At 48.8% G+C, this 12941-nt stretch overlaps 1 protein-coding gene across 1 annotated transcript; it reads left to right on the top strand.

Annotated features, from left to right (window-relative positions):
• The first annotated feature begins 1920 nt into the window (after positions 1–1920).
• On the top strand, positions 1921–12609 carry LOC141434446 (protein toll-like). Its single transcript, XM_074096865.1, has 10 exons — positions 1921–2074; positions 5386–5901; positions 6071–6179; positions 6425–6615; positions 7577–7716; positions 8577–8726; positions 9186–9378; positions 9804–10030; positions 10369–10515; positions 10590–12609. The coding sequence occupies exons 1-10, from the start codon at positions 1921–1923 to the stop codon at positions 11472–11474; spliced, it is 2712 nt and encodes a 903-aa protein (XP_073952966.1). The 3' UTR covers positions 11475–12609.
• The last annotated feature ends 332 nt before the right edge of the window (positions 12610–12941 follow it).

Genomic DNA, 12941 nt, shown 5'->3' with positions numbered 1-12941 from the left:
GGTAGTCTGCGAGTGTGAATACAGATTAACAATAATTTAATTATGATTATGTTACCGCTATGTCTAAATTTATACAATGAAATAAATTATGTTAAAACCTATACTAAATAGCTATTAGAATTTCAGAATTAATAATTAAAACACTAAAATAAGTAAAAAATAAAATAAAATTAGAATGTCAATTATTATACGGTATCAAAAATTTTAAGTTCAGATTTAAAATAAAGTCAAAAGTTAAAAATTTCAGTACATCAGAATAATTAAAAGAAAAGAAAAAGAAAAATGCCAGCTCGAGAAATAAAATTCATTCAACAATAAACAATTGATTTCAGTATGTGTGTGTGAGTATTTGTATGTGAAAGTGTTGTATGTGTGTGTGTGTGTGTGTGTGTGTGTGTGTGTGTGTGTGTGTGTGCGTGTGTGTGGTTTATTTCTGGTGCTTGATGAGACTTTCAGTTTCGCTATACGTCAAAGTCCTCAGCCAATCCCTCACCCGAGACAAAGCCCTAGCCAGGGGAAGCTCTTTAATGTTCTGATTTCTGCAAATGTTGTTATAGATGTACGGAACTTATTGAGTCTTATTTTTTACATCTTTAAAAATTATATTCTGTGTATTGTATTACATTTCAAACCAATCTAATCATTGGAAATTCACTTGCAAGATTTGTAGTGAAGTAAAGTTGGTTAAATAAATTAATGCCTGGGGACCATTCGATTGGAGAAAATCAGCCAGGCAGTGTCGGACCTCGTATCACGACCGACCGAATCGCACAAGAACACAAAAGTTGCAATTTAATGCAAAAGTCAGACACTAACATAAAAATTGTACTTAACCTAAAAATTTAAATGGGGCATCAGGGTGGGCACAAAAAAAATCGCAAAAGCGCACTAACAGTTTGGACACAGCTTAAGCTGGGTCCCATTTTGTATGATTTTATGGTATCGCATCTCCGTCGCGTTGCACCGACGTGTATCAAGATCGCTAGTGTGGACGCAAAAACGGCCCGATCATGCGGCGCGCCGTATCTGATCGCTCGGGTTCGATGTGTTGATACGCGCTTTTATACCGGGTGAAATCTATGAAAATTGCGGTTTCCATACATTGTTCATGATTTCTTAGAATAATGTATAGAAACCACAATTTTTTTCAGACTTATTTCAACAAAAGAGTTAATGCATTATATTACCCAGCATTAACTGAGCATGAAACACTAATTTTGTATTACGTCCTAGATTTCACCCGGTACACCCCGCACACTTATCACGCGTATCAAGATCGGTAAGTATGGACGTGTTTTCATACTGTATCACGATACAAAGTTATGATTTGATACGCCATAATCGCTCTCGGGGCGGTTTTTTCCCCGATCATCAATGATAACACTTAATGATAATGATACGGTGTTATGATACGATACGCTTCAACGCTACGGTTAGTATGGACACATTTTTTCACGTGACGATGCTAGTGATACGGTGTGCCCAAAGTGAGCGTCCATACTTAGGATACGCGAGCTCGATACGATACGCGTGATCGTGATCGGCAAAATGATACAAATGTGGACCGAGCTTTAGCCCCCAACAGGCGACGCATGTGTGAGTCACGCAACACTAATGTGTTCGTCAGTCAGTCACAACAGAGCGAAGCAACAGGTAGCGCGGCCGGCGCGAGCGCGAGCTACAGGAAAACCGCAGAAAACAAAACGATAACGCGCAAGCCAACGAATAGTGCCCAGCAAGCGGTTTACGGAGAATCTATGCGTGTGACGTGCCCAAAGAGTTTAGTGTATTCTAGTGTGGTGATTGATAATTGTGTTTAGTATGTTCTGGTGTGTCGGTGAGGATATGCCGAAGTTGTAATTTGCTAAGTGATTGCGGTCAAAGAAACCTGTCGGATGAGTGTGCGGCGCGCGCGCGATGATGGCGCGCGGGGGCACGCGGCGCGCGCTGACGCTGCTGGTGCTGACGCTGGCGCTGCGCGCGGCGGCGAGGGAGCAGCCGCTCTGCCGCGCCCATACCGACTGCCTCTACCAAGACAGCAACTTCGCCAGGGAGAACTTCTTCAAAGTCAATGGTAACATCTACAAGCTTCTTCGTATTTACGGGCACCGAGGTGCGCGGTGGTCTCTCGGTAAATCGAGCGTGAGGCGAATTGTTTTAAGTAACGATACGGCAATGCTCACAAATCAACGCAAAAATACGCTCCCGACGCAGCGGCAGCACTCAGTAATTCACTTACTCACTTTTTGGCGCGCTATTAACTTCATCATCATCATCATATCAGCCATAGGACGTCCACTGCTGGACATAGGCCTCCCCCATAAACCTCCAGTTGCTTCGGTTGGAAGCGGCTTGCATCCACCTTGAACCCGCGACTTTAAACAGGTTATCCGTCCATCTCGTTGGTGGACGTCCCACGGTGCGCTTGCCGATCCGCGGTCTGTAGTCAAACCTTGCAAGTATAATTTGACCAACTTCCAGTAGTCAGATTGACTTGAAATTTGACTTGTAAATCGCGTGACAATACAATAATCTGGTAGTGACATCCTGGTAGTCAAACAGGATCGTCTTCGCAGGACGAAACTCTTCAACGGTTAATAGCATCGACTTGATATTTGGTATGCAAATTTGGTTTGGGTGACAATGCAAGTGCAGTCAACAAAAAGTACAGTCAGCAAAAAAGCTTGTTTTAAAAATGAATTTTTATGGTTAGGTTATTCACAGTATAACTAACTTGTTGACTCAAAAATCCATAAGTACCAATTTTTCAATTTTAACGAATTTAACATATCTAATAGGTAGTGCCACGACAGTTGAAGTGAATGATTACACACACGGGTGAATGAGTGAATGTCAAAATCCCGCTATCGTTACATGACATGTTCTTGTGTGCGTGACCTCAACACTCGTGACACTACCTATACTACTACATTTTAGCGTGCGTTGCCGCAGTTTAATGCAAAATCTTTTTGCCTTATTGGTAGAATTCTTAAACAGGTTAAAACGTATTAAAATAACACAATAAATGCGTAAATATAATAAATTATAAGCATGAGCGCGTCACGCGGGCGGTCCGAGGCAGCAGTGCGAGTGCGAGGCAACCTCTGTGAAGGCCACTCCGGAGTGGCGCCTGGCATCTACTTGTAATGGAAAACGTAATCGCGGAGTGAGCCGCACCTGCTACTCGTACGGTTGCCAATGTTGTAACTGTAACTGCCACAAACTATAAAGGAGATCAATCCAAATTGGTCAGAAAGGAGAAGTCAGAAACTGTAAGAATTATATTCACAGTGAGGGTGGTAATGAGGAAGGAATGTTGTTTGGTTTCATTTTAAGTTTTAATACCTATATTATAAGTCTTATATTTTTTTTGATCTTTTAATTTTCCTTTTGTATTATTTCGTTTATTACATTAGATACTATTGTCAATATGTCATCTTCAAGTCCCAAGATTCAGGCTCAGCCTAGTTTAATTGGGATCTACTCTTAGATTATATATGCGACTTATATAATAGTTTAGTCATATATAAGGATCTACGGCATAATGATAATGATGCGTTATAACTCCCTGATGATATAATAAACATTAAAAAAAAGAAATCTGTTCTTAGGAACCATGGCGACGATTGTAGATTTAAACAGAATGTCATTTTTTTTAAATATATGTATCTCATACATACATAAACGGAAATAGAACCTAAGTAGGTAGTTAAAATCTCTGTTAACGTAAGGAATACATCTAAGAACAGATTTCGCTATCTCTCATGGTTTATAACTTCTACTCGTACATACTGACCCATTCAGATTGATCACCCTGTATTATAGAGCATTTAATTTTAATATTTCACCAAAACCACGACGCTCGCTATACGCACGGTCCAGTTGCGCGCACTGCGGCTGGCCGTCCAGTTAGCCGCAAACAAGTACAACCGGAACCTGCGGCAACCCGGACGGCCAGCCGCAAGTGCAGCCGGAACCTGCGGCCACCCGGACGGCCAGCCGCAAGTGCAACCGGAACCTGCGGCCACCCGGACGGCCAGCCGCAAGTGCAACTGGAACCTGCGGCCAAAAAAATACAGATAATAATGCGACATAATTTAGTGATATAAAACAAAAAAATATTTATTATGTAAGACATCTTTTGTAGGGCACCTTGGAGTTTTTTCTTACCCTTAACATAACTTAACGAATATAAATCTAGCTTCGCATTCAACCTATTATAAAAAAGTGGACCTAAAAACGAAAATTTTTGAAGAGAATGCGCGCTTTGTGTTCTGTTATTAGGGCAGACAAGATCTTTGCGTCTTTTAGCAGTACATTCAGGGCTGCTACAGATTGCGGCGTGCTGTTTTATGACAATGCTCTAGCAATGCACAAAATAAATAGCTGTCTGACTGTTAGAACATGATTTATAATTATGTAGGAGGTTAGTGAGATATCGATAGGGATGGAACGTAGAAACTTTGAGAAACGCTCTATGGGCTCTTTCTAGGCTTAGTAGTGACGTTTTAGCTAAGCAGTGGCTTAGAGAAGCCACCTGATGAAGCTTAAAACACGAATTTCAAACCGAACTGTCGAAGCCGGATTTTACTCGACTTAACGTTTCACATGCTCCTTGCTTCTAGCACGAAGGCCACGATTCAAAAGCCACCATAAATAACCTATTACTACACTGCCAATTTGTCAGAAATCATGCTGGCTCGAGAGAGCTTAAAATGAACAAGCGGCCGGCTAAAATGCAATTACTTCAGAACTTCTGAAGACTGGAGGTGCTCCCCTTATGCAGGAGTCGCAGAGCCTTTTCATCTTTACTGCGAGAAAACTAAAAATGCGTAGAATTTGAGCTTAATTATTCTGTTTTTTAAGTAGAGTAGCAAAACTCCAAAAAATACCTATTTCGCTCTTACGATACGTCCATAATCTGGGCTGTAAAGTTATTTGCTGAAGAACCGGTAACCAGTGGAGTAAACCATTTCTTGGGTGGAAATCGCGTCTCGGCAAATGTAGTGTAGGATGTCCTCCGGCCAAAATGGAGTGACGATTTGCGCAATACTGCTGTTAGGAGCTGGATACGTCGAAGCGAAGAAAGGGCATAATTAAAAGAAACATTAACAATGGCGCTTATTGTCTCCACCACATCTCCAGTAGTGGACTGCTATAGGCTAATGACAATTCAGAATTGAAAGAGATCTCACTTATAGAATTCAATTTTGTTTTATTACATTATAATATACAATATAATATGTGTAATATTCCCTTTATGTAGTATTATTTTGAGTTGACACTGCTTTAGATCTAGGTAGGCGACATGTTCCTCGTTCTCTTCTTCGAAAACTACTACCCGAAACACTCACGGCAATCTACCGTTACTGTCGTATTTCGCAGGCAGGACGCTGAACATCATCTACGACGAGAACACGAGTGTGTTCAGCGTGAGGTGTGACCAGGGCGACGAAAACGAGCCCGGGCCGGTGGCGGCGGCCGACGAGCGCGCGCTGCCCGCGCTGCCGGCGCTGACCGACGTCGCCTTCGCCGAGTTCCAGGGCTGCCGCGCGCCCGCCGGCTCCTACGCCGACGCGCTGCACGCCCTCAACGTCACCGTCGTCGCCAAGCTGTGGCTCCAGTACCTGCCCGCCGAGTCGCGCCTCACGCGCGCCCAGCTGGCCGGGCTCGGCGCCCTGAGAGAGCTCAAGCTGAGCGGCTCCACGCCGGAGTCACCGCTGCGGCCCACGCCCGACTTCCGGGCCGAGCTGCCGCAGCTGAAGATACTAAGATTATACCTCGTAGAGGCGCCTCACGCGCTGCCGACGCTGCCCGCCACGCTGGAGTTGCTCGAGCTAAAGGAGACGGCGTTGCCGGCGGCCGAGCGCGTGCTGGGCGGCGCGGCGCGGGCCCGCACTGGCTGGCGCGGCTGCGTGCGCTGCGCTGGCTGACGCTGATCGACGAGTACTCCGAGGGCGTCCTGGCGCCGCCGCCGCTGGGCGAGCTGCCGCTGCTGGAGGAAGCCTCGCTGCAGGTGCCGCTGGCCCCGCTGCCGGCCCGCTGGCTCGCTGGCTCCGGCCTCCGTAAGCTGTCTCTCATGTCGTGCGGCCTGTCCGACCTGAACAGTTTCCGTTCGAGGGCGCTACCAACCTCACGGCACTGAACGTCTCGCAGAACAACCTGACTGACTTGCCGAAGTAAGTTTAAATCTATCAACTCTTTCGTAAGATACTCGTAATCCCTAATGTTTTGACGGACGAACCGTCCGTACTTTAAAATTGTACAGAAAGTCTCAAAAGACCGATGATAATCCACCGACGGTAGATAAGGAGGCTGCTTGTGACATCTCAAGATAATTTATTATTATTATTTTTTTATTCAAGCCAAAGAAACCTATTTAAGAGATTTAGTAAAGTGAGAGGGTCACGCCGTTGTGTTGCAGAGGCGTATTCGGGTCACTGACGGCACTGGAGACGCTGTTCGTGTCAGACAACTCGCTGACGGGCGCGGCGCTGGAAAGGGCGCTGATGAAGCGCACGGCGCTGCAGCCCGCTCCGGCGCTGAAGGAGCTGCGCGCTAATGACAACCCGCTGGGCTCGCTCTGCGGCTCCTCACGTATCGCGCGCGGCCGCGGTTAGTGCCCCCAAACACACCAGTGTCAATAATTTTTAAGGTTCCTACTTGACAACGGAACCCTAATAGTTTCGCCAAGTCTGTCCGTCTGTTTGTATATCTGTCCGCGGCTGAACTCAGAGACAGTTAGTACTAGAAAGCTGTGATTTGGCATGAATATACATATCAGTCACGCCGACAATTTTTTTCGTAATAATAATAATAAATTCAATTATTTTGGACAACTTGGCCCATACAATAAATACCTTACAGACTAACATGCATCAATCAATAATATTTAAAACTAATTTGGTAACAAAACGCCGTGACCCCGCCCGTGTAATGGCTACGAAACGGAACCCTATCTTGGGCGTGTCCGAACGCTCTTGTCCGGTTTTTTTGTCATGTATTCAAATATTATAAATACAAAACTTAGAGAGTACGTGTGTATGCTCTTTCGTCTTAACGATTATCTAACGACTACGACTATCTATCGGATCTAGATGCATTGGACCGAAATCGGGTATGTAGTTTTTGCATGTAAATAACTGGACTGGATCTCTGGAGTCGCCAAAGACCTGTTATTCCAATATTTACGCACGCATCTAAAATCTCGAAATCAGTCTCCAGATCTAATCATCATCGTCCTCAGCCGGTTAAGTTTCGATACTGAACAAAAAGCACCTCTTTGAAATGCCACAGCAAACGAAAACTCGCCACCTGCATTCACTCGGTGCCCGAAATTCTCACGATGGCGACAGTCCAAAGAAGTGGCAAGCCTGCTAATTGGAGGGTGGTGACCCTTGGAGTGGTGACTCGAGAACCTTTCTTCCCCAACGGGTTATCTCATGGTTAGATCTGATGGCAGCACTGAACTATGTAGTATCTCTTCATACTATTGGTATGTTACATGGGTTGTGTTGGCACAGTCCAGTCACGGTCGTGTGCTCTACTGAGGCGGAGTGTTCCTGTTGTGTTGCAGTGAGCTCGGAGCTCCCGCTCACGCTGCGGCGGCTGGAGCTGCGGCGCACGCGCGCCACGCGCCTGTGCAGCGACTGGCTGAGGGACGCCAGAGACCTCGCCCTCATCGACCTCAGGGACAACCTCATCGACTCCTTGGACGTGAGTACGGCCGACTTCCCGCCGCACCCACGTTAGGGATCATCCCTGAACGTCCCACCGATTTTGATAGTTTCAGACTTTCCCCCTCCTTTGCTACACTTATTACTAATGACCATCCCAACTATTTTGCTCTCGTGGCACAAATCGTCTAAATAAATGAGAAAATAAATTTTTGGATGGCCCCTAAAACTGCCATTGCATTAGGCGTCACACTTTCTAAAACTGAGCAGCTATGTATGCTTAACCTGCGAGTACCTGATCAGGCCATGCGTCTACAAATAACCCGCCTGGCATAGTAGTTTAATCTGAAGACGCCTTGTAAATTTTACGTTTCATCCCAGCCTATATACGTCCTACTGCTGGGCACAGGCCTCCTCTGAACAAGAGGGCTTGGGCCATAGTTCCCACGCGGGCCCAGTACGGATTGGGAACTTCACACGCACCATTGAATTGCATTGAATTGATTTTCGTTTATGGACAACATAAACAGACTCACGACGAAGCCCGTTGCACTACATCTACAACACGTAAAAATAAAATAAAAAAAAGATTGAATATGGCCGGTATAACACAGTCGCACCGTTGGTACCCTGATGTGAAGGCAGCCTCAAATTGACTAATCAGTGGTCCATTTAGATTGAGCAAACTTCATAACATCGCAAGGCCTTACGGCTACTGTTAAACAGCCAGCCAGTACTGTTTGAGCCTTTAGCTTAACTACCTACATAAAAGTTCCAGTGAGCGGATTCCTTTACAGATGCGATTCTTGCAATCGAACTGTAGTACGGGCGTTGGCAGTTGCAGCCAGAACACAACTCGTCTGTAGCGTGCCGCGGATTCATTAGTCACGCATGTTTCAGTACTCTGAGCTGGTGATGGAGCGCAGCTCTGAGCTGGCGGGTGCGGGCGGCGCGGGCGTGCGCCTGCTGCTGGACGGGAACCCGCTGCCGGCGCTGCAAGTGACGCCGCACCAGCTGGCCGCCTGCCGGGACCACGCGCGAGAGGACACGGTAACACGCATACGCATGTTGCTGAACTTGCTGACCGACAACATATTCCGACAACAACAAATTCGCTGTTTTAAAGCATCTACCAGCTCGTGATTGCGAGTAAACTGCTTATTAGAGGTCAGCGAGATCTACCACACTTTGTTGCAAATACACTAAACTAAATATGCCTTACTTCTATAGGCCGGGTCGATAGGTATACGGGGGGGTTTTATTTGTATCGATTCGTAGTTGAAGTAGAGCGCGCTGCCGACAAGTCGCCTTTTACGACACCCGCGGGAAGAGATGGGACCGGTTCATCCACAATGAGCACGGCAAGGACTCCGGACGGCTCACTCCCGTAGTGTCCCAAAGATAAACGTAAGCTGTTATAAAGCTTAAGTGGTAAATTGAGCGCAGCAACGTAATGCAAGTTGAAGTAGATCTACTGTCGGTCTAAACGGAGTGAACATTTGGTTGCAGCGCGCGCGCGTGGAGCTGTCGCTGTCGGAGCTGGAGTGCACGTGCGACAACAGTAGGCTGCGCGCGCTGCTGCGGGACTGCAACAAGCTGCTGGCGCTGGCCGCCGACGCGCCCTGCAGCAGCGGCGGCAACGGCAGCTTCCTGCAGCGGGACCCCGACCAGCTGCTCTGCGACTACCTCGACTGCCCCGAAGGTACGGCCTCCGTTCGCATTCAGCTGGCTTACTGTTCGTGGTGAGATCGTATCGATCATCCGTTCAAAATGTGTATTCGAAGGATTTCCACAAAAATTACTATTAATACTTAGATAAACAGGTATCGACGTTTCTCGCCCACGCTAAGTTCTCGCTCTAAACCTGGTGTGCCGTGTCGACCCCTTTGCCCTGGAAGCCATCGGTGGCGCTTCTTACAGCGAGTGGTACTCGCACGACCCTCGATTTGTTATATGATCATAAGTTCCTCGTCATGACCACCGCCCCTGAGGGCAGAGGAGTTGTGTCAGTGGCAGGCGGGAGGTGACGGAGGCGTCTCTCGAGACAAGACGGTCGTCCGGCGGCGGACGTCTCCCGGCTGTCGGCTGTCGGCTGTCGGCTGTCGCTCAGTGTCGTGTGTGTCGCAGGCTGCTCGTGCGGCACGCGGCTGCGCGACAACGCCACCGTGGCGCAGTGTGCGGGTGCGGGGGCGCGCTGGCCGGGCTGGGCCGCCGCCAGCGCCGCGCGCCCGCTGGCGCTGCTCGCGCCGGCCGCCGGCCTCACGACCGTGCCGCCTTACCGACTGGTCGAGCTGATCGTGCCCAACAACTCCATCGCCGCGCTCGACCTGGACGACATTCCGGACACGTTACGGGTCAGTCACTTCAAACTGTCTCAGCATTCTTGTTTAGGTACTTTGTTCACACAGACATAGACGGAGGTAGGGATTATATTGCGCTATACAGAGGGAAAGTTGAGATGAAGCTTTAGTTAAAGAACATCCTAAGTTATTAGTTGGCTACATACGGTTTAATTTTTTTAAGCATAAAGGATTCATATTCTTTTCACTGCAAATCAGTACCCTAAGAACTGTATGGAAAAAGTTTTCTTTGTTTTGTGGGTGAATAATATACTCTTGACCTTTTAAATATAACTTTAGTTATCGAAATATTGAATTTTACGACCAATATGTTATCGCGGCGCTTCCCCCAGGAGCTGGACCTGCGCGACAACCGCATCGCGCGCGTGTCGGAGGCGGCGGCGGCGCGGCTGCGGGACGTGCGCGTGCGCCTCGCCGGGAACCCGTTCGCCTGCGACTGCCGCGACCAGCTCGCCCTCGCGCGCCTCCGGGACGCCAACGTAAGTGCCGTGGCCACGCCGGCCGGAGCCGCGCCGCACTGCCGCACTCACACTCACGCTCTGACTGCCAACAGGTGTCGGACTGGGACGAGCTGCGCTGCGGCTCGGGCGCGCTGCGCGGGCTGGCGCTGAGCGAGCTGCGTCCGGGCGACCTGTGCGGCGGCGCGCTGTCGTGGCAGCTGGGCGCGGCGGCGGCGGCGGCGGCGCTGGCGCTGCTGGCGGGCGCGGGTGTCGCGCTGTGGCCGCGCGTGCGGCCGCGCATCAAGCAGCTGCTGTTCGAGCGGCAGCTGTGCCTCGAGTGGGTGCTGGGCGCGTCGGACGAGGTCGCCGACCCCGGCAAGACGCACGACGCGTTCGTGTCGTACGCGCACCAGGACCACGCGCTCGCCGCGCGGGTGGTGCGCGGGCTGGAGGCGCGCGGCTACAGCACGCTGGAGCACTGCCGCGACTGGCATCCCGGCGCCGCCGTGTCCGAGCACATCGCGCGCTCCGTAGAGTGCGCGCGTCGCACGCTGCTGCTGGTGTCGGACCACTACGGCGAGAGCAAGTGGGCGCTGGAGGAGTTCCGCATCGCGCACGCGCATGCGCTGGAGCGCCGCTCGGCGCGCGTGCTGCTGCTGCGAGGGGGCCTGCGCGCGCCCGAGCGCCTGCCGAGGGACCTGCAGCTGCATCTGTGTCTGCATACATACCTAGACCTGCACGACCTGGACGACCCCGTCTTCTGGCGCAAGCTGTGCCAGGCCATGCCGCCCCTCGGCGGGGGCAAGCCGCCCCTCGGCGGGGGCAAGCCGCCCGCACCCGCGCCGCTCGGCGGAGGGAAGCTGCCGCGCCTGACCGCGCCGCCCGAAGCGCACGAGGCGGCCGAGCGGCTGGGCCGGCTGCTGTCCCCGCCGCCGCCCGCCCGCGAGGCCCCGCCCGACCGCTCCGTAGACACGTTGAACGGGACCGCAGTACGATGAGGACGTTGCTTATCGCGTTCCCCGTGAACTGGCATTTAAAACTATAGGCAGTGCGTGCATCGGAGCGCTCTTTCGCGCCGACTTCGTGTGTATCCACTTAATGTTTCTAATAGTGAGCTCATAGACACGAATGATTTGAGTAAAATTTAGCAGATGAGCGAAAATAAAGTCCAGTTGAGATTAATACGTAAAAGTGTTTAAAGCCACTCGTGTTAACGCGACGCTCCCGGTCCTCTGACGAGGTACCTTCTGATTTGGTGGCAGACGCTCTGAACGGAACCATTAACATTCTTATAAAATACTGGCTCTCATCATTCGACAGGCTCGTGTTTCTATGTCATACCCATGTACACAGTTGATGGAATCGGGCGTTCGGCGTTACTTTGTAAAGTTAACCTTTTAAACCACCAAGCCCAAGAGATTAGTATAAAGCAAGAGCTTGGCTAAAATCTGGTCTGTTTTGAGATTCTACTTGCGCCGTCGAAAATACTGTAGATGTATTCTTACATACTCGTACATCAACAACGGCAAAGTTTTGTGCAATCCTAAAAATGGCCAGATTGTAATGGCCAAATTTACTATTTTTATTACCTACGATCTATACTATCTTCTAGGCTTGGCTATTTACAAGATTTCACTACTTAATATAAGCTAATCACCATAATAGAGATTTGATACGTTCTTCACGCACTGTCCGGTTGACCGCACTGGAGCTGGCCGTCCGGTCAGCCGCAAGTGCAACCGCAATCGGCGGCCACCCAGACGGCTAACCATAACCGGACTGCGGCTAGCCGTAACCGGACAGTGCGTACGTACCCTTATTGTTTGGCGAGGATCAGGGTTCCACATCAGGTACGTACATCAGACTCTGACTCTATATACATTTTCATGTGCCATGAGAAACAGTTTATCAAATGAAATTATTTTTACAACAACTATATAACTATTTCATAAGTTTAAGGGTAATAAAACGATACTATTTTACACACGTCGGAACCTGGTTAGTTTTCAGCTCACCGGAACAAAAAGCCCGTAAGAATGAGGGATGACCCGTTTTATAACCTTATCCCCTCCATCGTTGAAATGTTTTTTTTTGAATGTTGCCAGTTTATTAACGTTTTATAAATCAGGGTAAAGCAATTTTATTCGATAAAGAAGATGTAGTTTCAAATAGTGGTTTTTATTTCGCATATAGGTAATCTTAAAACCAACTTATTATGAAAAATCATCACATTCGGCCATCCGACAAGTGCAACCTCCTGGTGCACGGTTAATTGAGATTGAGTTGATAAATACAGCTTAGTGGGTACCTGGCTTAAAGGTGATAATAATATATTACATTAGTGGTCGATAGGTACAGTGAGACGGGTGATGCAACTCGTTCCAGTATTTTTGGGACCTTTGAGCTAGGTACCTGTAATCAATATCAATCCCTTTTTTCTTTCACATATATTAACGTATTACAAT

This window comes from Choristoneura fumiferana, chromosome 13 (assembly GCF_025370935.1).
Source record: "Choristoneura fumiferana chromosome 13, NRCan_CFum_1, whole genome shotgun sequence".
Lineage (NCBI taxonomy): Eukaryota > Metazoa > Arthropoda > Insecta > Lepidoptera > Tortricidae > Choristoneura > Choristoneura fumiferana.
Note: the sequence above shows the minus strand (reverse complement) of the source record. Positions and strands in the feature narration are given on the sequence as shown.